We start from the raw sequence: 18,237 nt of genomic DNA, 5'->3' as shown, positions 1-18,237 counted from the left end.
GAGTTATGTGTTATAAACCCCCATATGAAGATGGAGAGATGAAGATGGACTTTGTTCGTGCTGCCTATATAGATCCGTTGCACCAAGACCGAGGAGAACTTTTCTTTTCTTTTAAACCCTAAATATATATGTTATAAATCCCCAAGTCAATATGCATCTCTTTATTTAATATATGAGAATTATATACTGTGGTATATACCTTTGTTTATTTGATATGTACTAATTTATGTTGAACATCAAGTGAATATGTGATTTATATATTATGGGATAGCTGATAAAGAAATTCGATTAAATAATATATACTCTTAATTTTGTATATTGTAATATCAACTCTTAATCTTGTATATTGTAATATCAACTCTTAATCTTGTACATTGTAATATCCACTCTTAATTTTGTATGTACTCTAAGGTGAATTGACAATGTTTCAAGGTATTTTGATATACATATCAGTAAATCAAGGGAATATATTACCATCACAAGTGATACCTAAGTGTATATATAAAATAACTAAAACAAATAATGGAATATATTATATTAAAATAAATAATACTCAAAACAAACAAGAGTATATATCACATAATATTAAAAACCAAACATGAAAAATGAAGAGACGCTAGAAATCGTGAAATGAAAACTAAAATAATGCATTTTTTCGATCCAATTGAAAATGAAAAAAATTATATTAAATACTTTTTCTCTCTCCAAATACAAATGAAAAAAAAAGTTCATTTTCTCCCTCCATAATAAATGTATTTTTCTCTCTATCATTAAGAGAACTTCAGAAATAGAAAAATAAAGGTGGCTCATTAATGAAAAAGCATAATTACGCAATTAATAAGATGAAAAACGAAAATAGAAAGAAAATAAGAAAAGACAATTCTGTCAAAAAATAACACTAAAAACCTTTATTAAAAAAATTCAAAATTAAAGACATTTTTGAAAATATATGACCATATGCAAAAGTCCCTTGTTTAATATCTACCAAGAAGTCTATGGTTTGGACCAACCTATTGTACTAAAATAATAATAATAATAATAATAATAATGATTATTTATTAGCTCGTAATGTGTTGATCTCATTTATCTTGCATTACCATGCATTTCACACACAACTGCAACTCTAACTCCGAGTTCTTATCCTTTAGGATTAAAATTTAGGATGTAGTAGTGTGACCCTTCAAGAGTATTATAGAAAATGTTCACCCAAAGTCCATTCATTTGTTGATTCTTAGTATTTGAATTGATTTGGGACCCTTCAAGGATTAGAGTTACACCCTCATTGCATCTTTCATTATCTTGGTTTACTATTCTTCCTTATGCTTGAAAAAGAGAGAACCATTTCTCTAAAATCTTAATATATTTATATCGACATATTGATTACATCTTCCACGTTAAGAATTTGGAAGTCACTATTCTTTAAAAGATATAAAGTAAAAGTCATGAAATAATAGAATGATTAGTTAATGAATATGAGACAAACCATTAATTAGATTCGAGAGTAAGTCAACGAGATTCAAAATATGGAGTTAAGAAAGATTAGATAAATTTTAGAGTAAATTTTGAGAATTCAGAATTTGAAACTAACAAGAATGAGACAAAACATTGACCAGATTCAAAAGCAAGGAGCAAAAGTCTTCGATACCTTTGAGAATATTGAAAAACTACCAACATGTCACAATACAAAAGTCTTCAATACCTTTGAGAATATTGAAAAACTATCAGCATGTCACAATTTGGCAATCTAGTCTATGAAGCTCATATTTGTTGAGTTCGTTGCATGTAAAAAGAAACTAGAAACAATAAATGGAAGAATAGCATATCAAGTGCAAGAATCATCAAGAGCAAGGCAAGATTTTGATAGAATTGAGAACTTTTAATGCCTTTTCATTTAGGAGTTTCATTTCAACAGTGTGTACACAGAAGACAAAAATGACACCAGTTCTAAGGATTTTATGGAATATCGTACGATTTGCATAATATTGAGTTTTGCAAAAAATATATATATATATACACTTAGAAACTTATGTTAGCACTAAAAAAAACTAAGCTCATCTGGAATCCATGCATGCTATGTGCCACGATCATGCTTGTCCAGGACGTGTTGCCCATGACCACATGTCCGCCTCCACCTCTTTTTACTATGATTTCATCCTATGTATTTCCTTTTGCTAGGTAGTTTGTTTTCTATGTACTTTTCTTAGTATGTGATCGCTCGTCCATTTCCATATGCATAGGTGACAAATGTGTTCTTGTTCATAATGCACTATATGGGGGTAGGACTAATCATCATATCCTCATGCCAGTGAGTTGCATGCTATAAAGCCATTGTTGCTTATGGACTAATGTTCATTGTTTTACACATACTTTTAAACGTTTACGAAAATATTTTCCTCCAAACCCGTTTTCTAAAACCTTTTCTCAAGAACGGGAGTGGAGGTTGTTAGAAACGACCATTGTGCCATCGGCTACTCGGATTTAGATTGGCTGACTTGTTTGAGGGCAAGAACAAGTGTTGCACAATCGCCTCAAGACCCTTACGAAGATGTGGTTGTGACAGTTGTATTAGAGCCAAGTCGGCTCGCGGAGTTGAGAAGTTGTGATCATATCTGTTACAAAATAGTTAGGCAAGTCTCATGTTGATCGGTTGGTCGAGATAGAAGAGAAAATGCTCTATCTAATAGAAGTCCCTAATCAGGTTCAGTTCCTAAAAACTCGATTACAAGAAATCGCTAACAAGGCCGATGAAATCGACGCGGTGGCTGACCGCTTAGACAGGATGCCCGCCAGGGAATTGTTGACAAGGGTTGAGACCCTAAAGGCAAAAGCTACGAGAACTAGGCCTCTCGTGCATGGGGATGGTTCGTCGGGCTCTGTTGCCCTTGTGGAAAAGCGTGTCGAAGAACTAGACAACTCGCAGAAAGCGATAATTTAGATGGTGACTGAGTTGTTATCCGAAGAATTTCGAGCCACCATCGATGTCATTGGGGGAGATTGCGGACATTAGTGCAACAGTTAACCTCACCATGAGAGTGGTGGGAAATCAAGCCTCAATCGGGGATGCAGTCCAATTCAATACGGTAAAAGTACCTAAGCCTAAGCCCTTCTGTGGGGCTCGCATGTGAAAACGCTAGAAAATTTTATCTTTTACATGGAGCAATATTTCAAAGCTACAAACACAACGATTGAAGAGTCGAAGATCACCCTAGCGACGATGCATCTAGTAGAGGATGCTAAGTTATGGTGGAGGTCCCGTTTCATGGGCATCCAAAAGGGTCAGTGCACCATTGACATGTGGGAGAGACTAAAATAAGAGTTGCGTTCTCAATTCTTCCCCAAGAATGTTAAGATTTTGGCAGGACGTAAGCTATGAGAATTGAAACATATTGAACCATTAGAGACTATGTGAAACAATTTGCCAGGTTGATGTTGGACTTAAGAGATATGTCCGAAAAAGACAAAGCTTTCTGTTTTGTCAAATGTCTGAAACCGTGGGCAAAGGCAAAACTATATGAACAGAGAATACAGGATCTTCCAACCGCATACGCGGCGGCCAAACAATTGTTCGACTTAATTGATGAATCTTAAGAGATGAGGCAACACTCGAGATCCCCTAATAGGGGGAGAAAGGGCAATGGTTTGAGCCTATCGAGGAACAGTGGTGGAGAGAGAGACGCTAGTTGGGGATGGAAAACCACTTCAATAAACGACTGGAAATACGTGGTGGGGGCAGAGCAGAATTTCTATTGGCCCCTTTCCTGTTATATATGCAAGAGACAGCACAAGGCGAACGAATGTCCAAAACGAGCAGCCTTTAACGTTTTTCAAGCCTCATTAGCCTCGGACTTGAAAGACAAAGCTGTTTAGGTAGAGTATGAGAAGGTACAAGCTGAGGAAGATGAGACCCCACAAGTTGGGGCCCTAAGATTTTTAACTGCCCTCCAGAAGAACACGGGAGAAATAAATGAGCCCCAAAGGGGAGGGCTGATGTATATAGATGTTTGGGTCAACCATAGATCGACCAAACATATCATGGTCGACTTGAATGCCACCCATAATTTTATGTTCGAAATGGAAGCCAGATGGTTGAATCTCCATTGGGAAGGAGGCGCAGGTAAAATGAAAGTTGTGAACTCTGCGGCCTTGCCAATTACAGGAATGACAAAAAGAACAATCGTGAAGTTGAGGGATTGGAGTGGCTCTGCCGATTTCGTGGTCGTTAAAATGGATGATTTTGACATGGTGTTGGAGATGGAGTTCTTGCTTGAACATAAAGTAATACTGATACCCCTCGCCAAATGTTTAATGATCACAAGGTCCACGCCCACCATTGTGCATGTCGGGATCAAACAACTGAAGGGGATAAAGATGATCTCGACCCTCCAATTGGAGAAGGACCTTTCCCACAAGCCAGTTGAAACCATGGAAGAAAAGGCCCCTCGAGACATTTTGTGTATCTTGGAGAAGTGTTGTTGTCAAGCCGGACAATTTACACAAGTCCCTGCCTCCAAAGAGAAGGAGAAGGAGAAAGAGGAAACCCAGACACCGAGAGTTCCTACCAGGGACAAAGTTCGGATAAACTTGTGCTTAGGACAGTTTCAAAGTCGAGGACAAGGAGAACGTCGCCTCGTGAGCAGCTTTAGAGGACCGGTGGAAATCATCGAAAGGGTTGGGAAAGCTTTTTATCGGGTGTAGTTACCATCGTGGATGGAGATTCATCCCTCATCCACGTAAATAGACTGAAACCCTGTCATCTCGACCATGTCGAGGAGCAATGTAGGGTGGTGACTCGTCCGACTGCCACGAAAAAGAGAATGATAGAGGAAGAAGTCAGTGAAAGACTTGCTGGAAGAAACGACAAAGTTGGAAGACCAGAACCAAGCTGGGAAAAGTTCCTGGAGGGTGGAAAAGCTGCCTAGACAAAGAAGTTCGTTGGGAGCGCACAGAAGACCTCAAGACAACTGCTCCACAATTTGTTGAGTTCGAGTAGAGTCGATTGACGGGGATGTCAACCAATTGAGTGGGGGAGAATGTCACGATCATGCTTGTCCAAGGCATGTTACCAATGGCCACATGTCCACCTCCACGTCTTTTTACTATGTTTTCATCCTATATATTTCCTTTTGTTAGGTAGTTTACTTTCTATGTACTTTTCTTAGTGTGTGACTGCCCGCCCATTTCCATATGCAAGGGTGACAAATGTGTTTTTGTTCATAATACACTATATAGGGGTAAGATTAATCACCATATCCTCATACCAATGAGTTGTCTGCTATAAAGTCGTGTTGTTGTTTATTGTTTTCTAGTTGTACGACCAATGTTCATTGTTTACACATGCTTTCAAACGTTTGCAAAAACCTTTTCCTCTAAACCTGTTTTCTAAAACCTTTTCTAAAAACGGAGGTAGAGATTGTTAGAAATGCCCATTGTGTCATCGGCTATTCGAATGTTGATTGGCCGACTTGTTTGAGGACAAGAACAAATGTCGCACAATCGCCTCGAAACCCTTATGAAGGTGCGACACTATGGACCAAGAGGTCCGTAGTTCAAATTCCCTACCCCCAATTTGTATTTAAAAAAAAAAAAAAAAAAAAAAAAAAAAAAAAAAAAAAAAAGAGGAAAAAGAAAGCTATTTAGCAAATCAGTTATCATTATTTATTTTGATACATTTCCAAATTTTTTTCCTTTTCTTCCATCTCAACACGGCCAATTTATGTGATTTCCATTTGCGATATTTTGTTCTGTTCTTCATCCACTGCAAATAATCCTTCCCACGCTTGCACTCCACAAAGTCTGCTATATCATCATGGGATGAAGAGCCTAAACATTTTAGAAATACCTCCCCACTGCAAGTTTCTTCCGCTTTCTCTACGTCCATATTACTCTCCTCTTCACTATTACTATGACTGGCTGCAGTTTCCAACGATTGTCCCGACACATCCTGTATTCTTCGATGGCAGCTTTCGAGAGAATTCGTGCTGCAAGATGAAGGTTAAATAAATATACCTTAAAAAATCTTTCAACAGTAAAACAAGGCCAAAGCATTCCATTGCAGCCAGATCTTTCTGATATGTTAATGTCACAGGAACAGAAAAATACACAAAGCAAACAGTGCTGCATAAAGAAGTGCTAATAAGAAATGCAACTTGAACAATCAGACATCTTAAAACAAGGCTAATGGTACAGAAGAGAACAATTTAATCCAGTCAGCTGAAGAATTGGGCTTTACAAACATGTTTCTCATTGTCGTGTTTGTACAATACCAAAAAGAGAGAAGTTTTGAAATTCTCTCTAAAGAAGAAAAACCAACTATGAATAGCAATCTAAGAGATGAGGAAGCAGGAACTAGTACATAAAAGAGATCAGCATGAAATTTGCATTTAAAAGTAAAACAGTTTTAACATATCCATAAAGAGGAGTGACTGAATTCAGACACCCAATATGACACAAATACACAAGTGTGAAGTATAATGAACCCAGAAGATGAGAAGGTTTCATTTGGTCCATATACGGAATAGTTCTAAAGATATTGCAAAAAGTGGCTCCTTGTACCTTATGTGAATTGTCTGAATTTTTTGGAACTCCATTGCAACTGTTTCACTAGATTTTAGGTGTAAGAACCCCTGTAGTATATGTCAATAGTTAAAAGCAGTAATTAAAAGTGAGAGTGAAATGAAAGAGAAGAAAAATTAAAGAGCACAGCAAATCGAAGTAATTAAAATCAAAATAAAATAAAATGTACCTCTTCAGCTTTGTCAGAGCCAATTATTGATGATAAGGCATCTAGATCTCCTTCTTCAAAAACAAACAAATTCAATGTTGTCATAATTGCCAGTACACAGTCTTTCACTAAGATGTCAGACCCTCTAGAAAAGCTTAATGCCAGTAGTCCTATAAAATGCAGGAACATCCACTTGGAATTCTTATGCCTCTTTGGGTAAGATTTCATCAATTTAGATATGAGATTCTGATTTGGCAGGAAAATATCAAATTCCTGAAAACAGCCGATGATACTCAAAAGAAAACCATACTCCGTACTAGATGAAATGTCTCGTAAGTTTTTACGGCCACCAGAGTTTCCATGGTGCCTTAGACACCAGATAGCAGGCAAAAACGATGAACTCATCAACTTCAATATAGAAGCAAGAAGATAAATATCATAGTGACTTGTATACCCAGTCTTGTAAATTTCAGTGTCATTAACATCATCCTGAGAAGCTCCAAGAATTATACAATGTAAGATTGATAAAGAATCATCTTTGAGTGATTCATCCAAAATATGTTGGTTCTCCTCCACATACGACATTGATAAGGTTAGCAGCTCTGATTTATCCCTAAAAAACAAACAAGTGTTTTCATACTTGGAAATAAGATTGTCAATTTTTTCTCTCCTAACTTGATGAATATAAGATTCAAAAGGTTGCTGACCACTATTCCAAGGCACCCTTGAATTTGAAAAACAGCCATTGGAATTCAATGAGGTACCTTTCATATACGAATTAGACATATGCCTATTATACAGCATGATTGCCTTTTCAAATGCTATAAGGTACCAATCCATAAGTCTATGATCTGGGTTTGGGGATCTCAAGAAAACGCCGATGCCAATGACTTCAGAAACCAGTGAAATAAAATGAGCCTGAAACAGTTTGGGAGCAGAGAGCATGACAGGATTTAGAAGTAATGATAAAGCTGAGGTCAGGCTTAATTCAGGAACTTTTAAATCCTCATAGTGTGCCCAATAGAGTCTATTGAGGAAATTATGAAATGCCTGCTCATCAGAAACTGACAGAATAAAATGAGCAGAAATCACCTCCAGCACCGTCCCAATTCCACCATGAACTAGGTCGTGCATAAATATCATTTTAGTAGTAGAAGATACAGAATCTACCAGCATAAAGTATTCTCTTAATGATCTATGCATCAGAAGCTCATCCACGAATACCTAAGAATTAATAGCCCAAATTAACCGAGGTGACAAATCAACAAATGCACACAGTAATAATAATATATAAATAAAGCCAAAATGGTAACCAAACATAAGAAGCTTATCACAACAAGGTGAGCAGTTTGTCCCAAATTAACCGAGGTGACAAATCAACAAATGCACACAGTAATAATAATATATAAATAAAGCCAAAATGGTAACCAAACATAAGAAGCTTATCACAACAAGGTGAGCAGTTTGTGCAAGACATCATGAGAATTGACTGCCCCCTGAAACCCACTCCTCCACTAAGAATTAAAACGATATTATGTGAACATACGGAGATTGCCAAGCTGAATGGTGGCGAAGACAAGCCAACATCAAAGATCAGAAAGCAAAAGTGAGACATAGCTGCCCAACCTTTAGACCATGGGCATTTTCCATTTGCATAAAAACTTGCCGAGCACACTAATAAGTTGATGATCCAACCAAATAGATTCTTGGTATATAACAGATGCGAACTAAATGATATATATTAACAAAAGATAACAGTGCGCTTCTTCATGTGAGTATGTTCGGTTCAGTGAGTGCTCTTTTTTCTTTGGGGAGAAACCACATTTTCATTGTAAAAAATGAAAGAAATTACAAGGGCATATATCAAAAACCAGCCCGACAAGAAAAGAAGAAGAAGAAGGGAAAAAAAGTCTTACCCCAACTACAGAAAAGGACTTTAGTTCAAAAGAACGAAACCAAGCTCATAATTACAAAAAGATTTAGTCACAAACACCCACAAAAAGATGTTAAATTCAGCCACTTCCCAAAGTGAGTGCACTTGTGCATGTGAGTTCCTTATAATATTCCTACACAACAACATTCTTATCTAATTGGCATAGGTATCAAAATATTAGATCTTTTTAATCATGGTAATTGATTAATAACTTGTTAGAAAAATTATTTCTTGCAAGGGAAAAAAAGGTGAAAATGCAGTAAAAAGGAGAGAAATGATATCAAGTCCCCAAGGAGAGAAGGAAATTCTGTAAGAACCTCAAGGACTGCACATATGAATGGATGGCATGGATCAGAAGGCTCTAAAATACACAAGGAAGCAAAAAAATCCTCAGAGAAAATGGTAGTACAATGAGATTCAGTGATTCTGCATTCGTGTAAAAAAGACTTTTCCAAGCTGATGGAGTCTTTCTCCTCCTTTCCAGTTGTAATCAAATTTAGCAATTTCCTGAGAACTGAAAGAACTACACCGCCCTTTTCCAGTAGAGCATTTTGTTCGAAATCGACCAGAGTCATGATAACCAAACAACTTCTTAAGAGCAACATAAGTTCTTTAACGGCATCCCACAAATCATTGTCTTTACGAGCAAGTTCAGGAGAAGGGCAAAAAGAAATACTTCTCAAATCATGGAAAACTCCCTTAAACCTCCTATCAAGTTCTTTGAACAAAAAATCTGCCAAAGCCCAAAAATTCCGAAAACTTTCCTTGAATCCAGACCGACCAAATTCGTGGTTCAACTCATTCAACGCAGCTTCAGTTCTAGATAAATCCAATTGTTCACTTAAAGACAATTGAAGCAGGAGGCAGTACACACGTTTCATGATGGCAGGAGTTATAAACCCTGACGACGACAAAATGTAAATAAAGATGAGTAACAATCAAAGTTTTCATAGATTAATTCTCCAATGAACTCAGAATTCACCTAGTCTCAGCAGCAAGAAAACAGAAATAGCCGAAACTATACTAAAATAAAAATATATATTTACAAAAAAAAAGGGAAATGGCGAAATGCGAACAAGAAAACTAAGAGGATTTGGCACATACTTGTGAAATTCTGTACAGGCTAGGCACGGTTGTGGAAGCAGGGCGCCGTTGGTGCGCCGCAAGTTCCATGACGTGGGCGGCGAATTCTGGTTCAAAAGCCGCGGGAGAGAGTTCAGCTTGGGATTCTTACTTCAGGCCAGGTTCACAAAAAAAATTTCTACCAAATTAATTGTTTTACAACCCACGAAAAAAAATTATCCATAAAAAATTCTCATCACCAAATTATATCTTTATTTGACGGGATTAGAGTAGGGACATGGTGTGGGCCCAACCGAGGATATGAAGTATGGGGCGACCATTTGAAAATTTCAAAGAAGTATATTTGAAAATTTAAAAAAAAAAACATAAAAAAGAAAAAAGAAAAAACGAAAATACTTAACTTTTTTAAGATACCTGGTCGGGCTTCACCCATTCTTCATCGGGTACAATGGAAATGGGTTGAAATTATCTGGCAAGGAATTGGCGCCTACATACATGAACCTAGGTGGGAATTGTGTGCATTTTGTATGTTTTGGATTAATCGAGAATTGTATGTATTTTGTATGTTTTGCATGAACCCGTCCGAGAATTGTGCCTACATGCATGAACTTGCCCAGGTAATTGAGTGTATTTTGCATGTTTTACATAACACAAACTACTTAACAAAAAAAAAAAAAAAACATATTAAGCCAATTATAGAGTTTCATCTCTTGAACTATTAATTTCATAAAAGTTTGCTAAATTCTAAAACAATGCTCTATTTGTCCAAATCTGAATGATATATTGTCTACGAAAATATGTTATCCTATCTTGTGTTATGTTGTCATTGTGGACCTGGTTACATTGTATTAGGAAAAGTTACATGTGAACATACCATAATCACCATTCTCATATTGTTGAGGCACGAAAGCATCTCGACGTAGATTCCATCGATCCACTAGAAGATTATTAGATGTAGACTCCAACGAAGATTATTAGCACATCTCGGATAAAAATATAGTGAATCAGTGGTCCATTGAAGATGATGTTTGTGTCAAGGAGAGGACCAAAACATGTTTGTCTAAACATGGCTAATCGTGTCGGAGTCAATTTCTTCTTTAACTTTAGGGATGACTTTTTCTATATGAGAACAACATGAAAGGCTACAAGAAAATGATCGTTAGGATGAATCTTCATTTCCAATTCTATTATAACCTATAATTTTCATCAAATGGATAAATTAAAAGTCAACACAATACAACACATTGAATCAAACTATCCAAAAAAAATGTAAGACCGACCAAGGCTGACAGGGTATGAGACTTGGCAAAAAAAAAAATAAATAAATAAATAGTTTACGTACACTTTACACCCCCCCCCCCCACTCCCTTTTTTGGTCCCGAGTTGTCTGGTCCCACCTCATCATCTGGTCCCACCGCTCGCATCCCACCCAGTCCCCACGCGAACAATATTTCAAGTAGCCCGGTTGGGCTTCATTTGTTTGATCCTGCCTGCATCACATCCCAGTCCCCCACCTGGTCACCCGTTCAGACTTCATCGAATTAAGAGATCTCAAAATTAGCATATCATAATTTAAAGGAACAAAAAAAGGCTTATAATATATAAATGAACTCATACATTATCTATAGGCCTCAAAATCATTCTAAAATGTAATGTTTTTTTCACAAAAAAGTTAAAATATTTATGAAACCCCATGAAAGTAAAACCCATAAATTTGTTACCAAAAAAGAATCAAATGAGCTTAAATAAGATCAAAACTCACTATTATAACCAAATAAAGTATAAAGACTCACAAAAGTATGAAATCAAAAACAATGAAGAAATTCAAAACTAAAACCTTCCTAAAATGTATGAAAATAATTACTTACTTGATGAAAGTTTTAAGTTTGAATATTTTTCCTAAAAAATGGTATAATGATCTTTTCCTATTTCTAGTAAATTTTGAGGGGTCAAAAATACATTCTTTTTTAAGGAGGTCCTTTTTTTTTCAAAGGAAAACTTCTAAAGGGAAAAATGTCAATTTTTCGAGGAAGAGAAGATATAGAACTTTAACCCTCCCAAGATGTTTGGCCCAACTTCTATTTTAAATAACTCAATTTCAATGGTATGTAGGTTTAGTTGTAATTCTATCTTACAATTTGCATCCATAACTAAAACTTTCTAACTCCAATATATTAACTTCATACTTCATAATTTAATTCATGCCCAAAGCACCCCCTCCATCTATTCATTGTCATACTCTTCCTTTTCCATTTAATTCATGCCCAAAGCAACTCTCCTGAGATGTTTGGCTCATCTCTTAAATGTTAATGTTTTGAATGAAAATAGGGCCAGTTGCACAATGCAAAAAAAAAATTGTAAATATGGCAAAATTTAGATAAGCTCCTACAGTATATTAGTAATAGAACATATTAGCTCATACTTCTACTTCCATCAATGATAGAACATATCACTAATAAAAGTTTATCAATGATAGGAGTTAACTGCTGATAAATTTTGGTATATTTGCAATTTTCTATAAATATTGATATATACTTAATGTTTGTTGATTGCAATTAAAAAAACAATATTTTTAGACACTTCGTTGATAAAGATAATGTCATCATGAATAAACTTAAACTACAATTGGCATTGCCCTCAAAAAGCTATTTGGAAAAAATCTTAATCGTTTTGTTTACATTTGTTAAAACAAATTTAAATTTAAAATATTAAAAATACGTTGATTTCACGTTAACTTTAAAAGCAATATCCTTCTAGATTTTAGATTCTCTTCAAATCAGGTAAAATTTTTAATTAATATTTAGTTTTCAATTTTATACTTTAAAAAGAAGATTTATTTTATATATTTACCTATTTCTCACCTCAACAAATTTATTTATATTTTTCATGAGTTAAAAGTATCATTTTAAAAAAAAAAAATATACCATATTCATTTTCTTAAAAATAAAATTGTTTTCCTTAATATTTAAAAACAATCTATATACTAAACAATTATTTTAAATTTTAAATTTAAAAAAAAAAAAACTTAAAAATGTTGATTGTAAGTCTGCTTTTGTTGTTATATCTAAGATAAGATGCTTTTGCAGTTATTTATCGAACGGGGCCTACTTTTAAAGTTTGATAAACTTTATCTCACTATTTTACTCCTTTTCACAACTGGTTTTTCTAAAAATACAGCGGCCAATAACTATTTTCAAAGCTACAACAATCCCAAAACGGAGCCTTAGTCTAAATAGCAGAGTTAATTTATTTAAATCACTATTTTTTTTAGAGATATAACTTGATTGAACAATAAATCACAAATTGGATGGGATGAAATGATGGGAGGAAAATAAACTTTTAAATACATTGTTTTCTTAAAGAATAAGTGTAAAATTGTAACTTCATATTATTTAAAAGTCAAAGGGTCCAAAAATGTTTTTTTTCCAAATAGATCATTTCGTCGCGTCATCCCAACGAATCTTCAATTTATTAAATTTAGGACCAATTAAGTATTAATAATGAAATCTAACAATGATTAAGCTAGAGTAGGATTGATAGCTTGGTAGTCGTCCAATTTACTTGTCGTATGACAATGAAATTTGAATCCAACTTTTTCACACAGTAAACCTCATCAAAGGGAAGATCGCCTCTCTTAATGAGAAAAATGAATTTGAACAATCGTGGGGCTCAAAATTTTACTTGGATCCCCTTTCAACATGTAAGTTGAAAATTAAATTATTTGGCCCACCATTTGTTTGAGAGGTTGTAATTGGTTCCAATTGATTTTTAATATATAAAAAATATCATATAACGTTGAATAAGAAATTTTGGACCAATCACAAATTGTCACATCATTTCTCAAATTAATGACGAAATTATAAATCATCAAATTTGGGACCAATTAGAAGTTGACATGTTTTCCAAATTGAAGTATGAAGACATAAATTGGCAAGTTTCGATGGTGCCATATATTTTCTTCATGACCATTGGATTGAATAAAATTAATTTAGTCCAATTTAATATTTTTATTTGGTCCAAAGTCTAATTGAGCCCAAAAATAGGTCTTAATTTGACTCAAGTGCCAAATTAGGCTCAAATCCAATTAATTGGGTCCAAGGACCAGGTTCATGGACCAACCAAACCCAAGGCCACTTGACAACTCTATAAATAGAGTAGTTCTCTTCATTGGTGGGTGTTAGCAATTCTAAGAGCCCAGATAGATTCTTCCAACAATCAGAAGATTCCTAGACTCGTAAAGTTGCACACTCCTTGAACATCACGTGCTCCGCTTCGTCAAGTCAAGCATACCCGTATGCATTCAACTAAAAGAGAATAGAGGATCAAGTACTTAAGATTATGTAACATCCCGAAGCTGTAGGAAGTTTTAAAGTTATTATTGCAAATTATTGATTTTAGTTTCCCTAATATCTGGGATTTGGAATCAAATTGTTATGGTTGAAAAAGTTTTATTGGTTAATGTGGATCCTTTGAGTAGAGTTTAAATTAATTGGAAGGGATAATTGAATTATTTGCATAATAAATTTGACTTTTTGTGAAATTTGAAAGGGAAAAGAAAAAATTGTGGTTTTAAAATTTTACCTCTTTAATTTTAGATTTTGGATCCAAAATTTAAGTAAAAAATTAGGAGGAGAACATAATCGGTTTATTTGGAAGTTATTAAATCAAGTATCTAAAAAGATTTGTAAATTTAGGTTAAGTTAATTTGAAAAGTTGGAATTTAATTTTGGGATTTAGGATTTTTGGAAAGCAGAAAGTTGAGGATTTATGTTGAGATTTTTTTAATTAATTTGAGAATAGGTGAAAGATTGGTTTGATGTGATATATTTATTAAGGAAAGGAAAAAGAATATATATATATATATATAATATATAGGTTTTGGAATTTAAGAAAAATAAAGGGAAGAATATATTTTTTAGATATATATATTATTTATAATTTGCGTGGGTGGAGATTTAAAAAGGAAAAAAAAAAGGAGATTTAGAATTTTTATTAAGTTTATAAAAGAATTGAAATTTGAAGAGATAACATGAGAAGATTTAATTGAAGAATTTACCATTACTGTGGGTCTACATATATAGAAAATAAAAGAAAGCTAGGTTTTATTTTCTTTTATTTAGAAGCCCATGCAGACCCCGAACCACCCAATTCTCTCTCTTTAAACCCTCGCAAGCAAATTCTCGGGTGATACAATTGTTTTTTGGTTCGACCTAATATTAAGGTAAGTAATCTTACTATTGGAACCGCTTTTGTGCCATACGATAAATTTAAGATTTATTTTTAGGATTTTAAGACTGTTTATAAGGATGATTTTAATTGTTCTGAGATTGAATGGACTGTTTAGAAAAAATATATGAGCATGTGATAATATGTCTGAAGCATGTTAATGTATGAACATGATTTAGAATTTTATGAGACAATTAAAAGGACGATTGAGCATGACTCTAAATTATGAGTTAAATGACACTACTACTGGAATGTCTTAAAGCTAGGTAAAAGTTGGAGCATTTTTTTATGTACATATTTATGTGATTTATTATGAAAGTATGTATGTTATATGATGTATTATGAAATTCCGAACGTGCGATTGTTTACATGATTTAGTGCATGAGAGTGATGTGCTACAGTTGATCCATTTAAAACTAGATTAAATATGTATGTTGAGGTTAATTAACATGAGGTTGATGAGGAGATTTTAGAGGACTCAGGATTAAGTGAATATTATATGTAATATAAAGTTAGATGCAATCTCCTTTCCTTTTCAGACTATGTGACCGCATGAAAGTGATGCATGCCCGAGGGCGCTAACACACGAAAGAGATATACTAGGGTTGTTGTGTATGAAAGTGATACATACCTAGAAGGTACTGGGGTGTACGTAAGAGGTACACGCTCAGTGGGTTATGTGTATACGAAAGAGGTGTATACATAACCATGTGTAGGAAAGAGGTATGCATCCCTACATTCATAGAGAGGATTTGGGGTGTACGAAAGAGGTACATACTCAGTGGGTTATGTGTATACAAAAGAGGTGTATACATAACCATGTGTACAAAAGAGGTGTATACATAGCCATGTGTACGAAAGAGGTATACATTAAGTGGGTTATGTGTATACGAAAGAGGTATATACATAACCATGAGTACGAAAGAGGTATACATCCCTACATTCATAGAGAGGATCTGGGGTGTACGAAAGAGATACATACTCAGTGGGTTATGTGTATATGAAAGAGGTGTATACATAACCATGTGTACGAAAGAGGTGTATGCATAACCATGTGTACGTAAGAGGTACACATTCAGTGGGTTATGTGTATATGAAAGAGGTGTATGCATAACCATATGTAGAAAAGAGGTACACGTCCCTACATTCATAGAGAGGACTTGGGGTGTAAGTAGGAGGTGCACTCTAGGGGAAAGGAAAAAGAGTGAGCCATGTAAGGGAAATTTTCATGTCCCACTAGTAGAAAGCTTCAGTTCATGTTGCATTTATTGGACATAAATGCTTAGCCTGACCCTGGTAATGGGGTTACTTACTGAGTATTTTATACTCACCCTTTCTCATGTTTATGTTTCAGGTAAGGGCAAGAACACACTGGTGAATGATAAGAGGAATCCTTGAACGAGCCACTGGGGACTAGTTTTATGCTTCCGCTCATGATGTTTAGATTTCTTTCATGTTTTTCACTTTCAGTCTTCATGTTTGAAACTTACTGATTAGTATTCGTTACCAAACTTTTATAGTTTTCTAGACTCATTAAATTTCTAATTATAATTTAGAGTACCCTGTTATTTGACTTTTATTTAGTTTTAATGAAAATCTTTTATTTGACTTTATTTATATAGCCTATATTTCAATATGAAAATGTATCATTTTAAATTCTATGCATGCATATGTATAGTAACGACCTAGCTCAAGTCCTAGGGAGTCGGGTTGTTACAGATTAAACCACATCACATCAAATCAACGTCAACATTAATACAAGTTCAACTCCACGAAGCAAGTTTCTCTGGAAACCTCATGCGTACAAATTGGCATGCCCAGTAGGACCTCTCATCTCTCTCGCCATCCAAATCAATATATCAACAAATGACACCAAAGAAAGCCACATCCAAAGTTACTGTCGCAAGTGACGTTTATACAAGACTTTTCGCTCAAAGACACTCAAAGGGGATTCTACATAAATAAGAGCAAGGCATTGTCATCACAAAGAAAATCTAGGAACAACTGACGGGATCTTCTGAAGGCGGTATCTTCATCAAAGAAAATCCCTTGTTCGACAACTATGCTTTTGCTTTTGATCAATTAAAGAAAGAATCACACTTTGATGTAGTGGCTGTCATGATGTGTGAAACCTGAATCCTATTTTCCTTACTTACGTGAGTATTAGAGAGATAAACAAGGTATAAGTTAATTTATGTTGTAGGAAAAAGGTTAGAGAAAAAGGAAGAAGAAAATCTAAGTGTTGAAATAGGACTCATGGGTGGCTTTATGCTCGCCTTAGCGAGTAAAAAATTGGCTAAGTATAGAAGCCAAGAGTAGGTATGCATTGGTGTTAGGAAGCATTGACGCATGAGGCATTATGTATGTGAGGCAACAAAGGCTTATAGAGGTTGTGTGAGGCTAAGTGATGAACCAAGGACAAACTATACGTTGTAGTTAAGGCATGGACGCATGAGTTGGACTTTTAGGATGCTTTGGTGTAAGGCCAACCATGGGGCGCTGGTCTTGGGAGGTTAGGCGAACAGTAACACCAAGAAGGTGTCTTGTTGGCTAAGTGATGGACACATAGGGGCACCATACGTTAGGTGGAATGCGCAGTCATGAGGAAGTTTATACGATGACAAGGAAAACTTGGAGGACAAGGCTGAGTTGCTAACTCATCCGGACAAATGGCTAAACCGAGAAGAGTTTGAGCCTAAGTTAGAAGGTGCAGGTGCTATCCAGGCATTGGGGGCAGACTGTAACCTAAGTTCACACGAGGAGCTCTCTCAAACTACTCATGCAAATCATGTGATTCTTAAGCCAAAATCTCATAAATTGAGTGTAGTTTCTGTATAAGTGTTGTCACAAAGAAAATCTAGGAGAAGGGCTATCAAAATCAAAGGAAACCGAGAGGTGTTCACAGAATCAGGGACAACCGAGCAAGATGGAGTAATCTTGAGCTCTTGAGCTCTTTAGTTGAAATTTAAAGTTCAAATTTTAAGGTAAGTAAGTTAACATTTCTAAACAAGTTTGTAAAAGAAAGTGTCTCGAAATAAGATTTGGAATGATGAGTAATCTGAGCTTCAAAATGATCTGGAAATTAGGGTTCAAAAGGAAGCTAGAGGAAACCAGGGAACTTAGGAAGAGAGAAAGGTTCCAGTAAAACAAGGTGATTGGTATTCTTTTAAGGTCTTAAGCATATCTTTTAGATTTTATGTTTATGTTTTGAATGAGTAGCTCAAATGAAAATGAGAATATTTGGTAAGAATGGTTAGGGGGTCAATAGACCTGT

The 18,237-nt window shown here is 35.1% G+C and overlaps 1 protein-coding gene across 1 annotated transcript; it reads right to left on the bottom strand.

The window, feature by feature from the left end:
* Nucleotides 1-5,618: 5,618 nt before the first annotated feature.
* On the bottom strand, nucleotides 5,619-9,947 carry LOC120080460. Its single transcript, XM_039035114.1, has 5 exons — nucleotides 9,759-9,947; nucleotides 8,972-9,555; nucleotides 6,743-7,945; nucleotides 6,553-6,623; nucleotides 5,619-5,978 (listed from the first exon to the last, which is right to left on the bottom strand). The coding sequence occupies exons 2-5, from the start codon at nucleotides 9,533-9,535 to the stop codon at nucleotides 5,642-5,644; spliced, it is 2,175 nt and encodes a 724-aa protein (XP_038891042.1). The 5' UTR covers nucleotides 9,536-9,555; nucleotides 9,759-9,947; the 3' UTR covers nucleotides 5,619-5,641.
* Between the last annotated feature and the right edge of the window lie 8,290 nt (nucleotides 9,948-18,237).

Source organism: Benincasa hispida, chromosome 6 (genome assembly GCF_009727055.1).
Source record: "Benincasa hispida cultivar B227 chromosome 6, ASM972705v1, whole genome shotgun sequence".
NCBI lineage: Eukaryota > Viridiplantae > Streptophyta > Magnoliopsida > Cucurbitales > Cucurbitaceae > Benincasa > Benincasa hispida.
This window is presented reverse-complemented; position numbering and strand designations above follow the sequence as displayed.

Coding starts and splice junctions, on each gene's coding strand:
- LOC120080460 (XM_039035114.1), bottom strand. CDS start 9,535: ATGAAACGTGTGTACTGCCTCCTGCTTCAATTGTCTTTAAGTGAACAA. Junction 6,624..6,742: donor GCTCTGACAAAGCTGAAGAG/GTACATTTTATT, acceptor CATATACTACAG/GGGTTCTTACACCTAAAATC. Junction 5,979..6,552: donor ATTCAGACAATTCACATAAG/GTACAAGGAGCC, acceptor TTCATCTTGCAG/CACGAATTCTCTCGAAAGCT.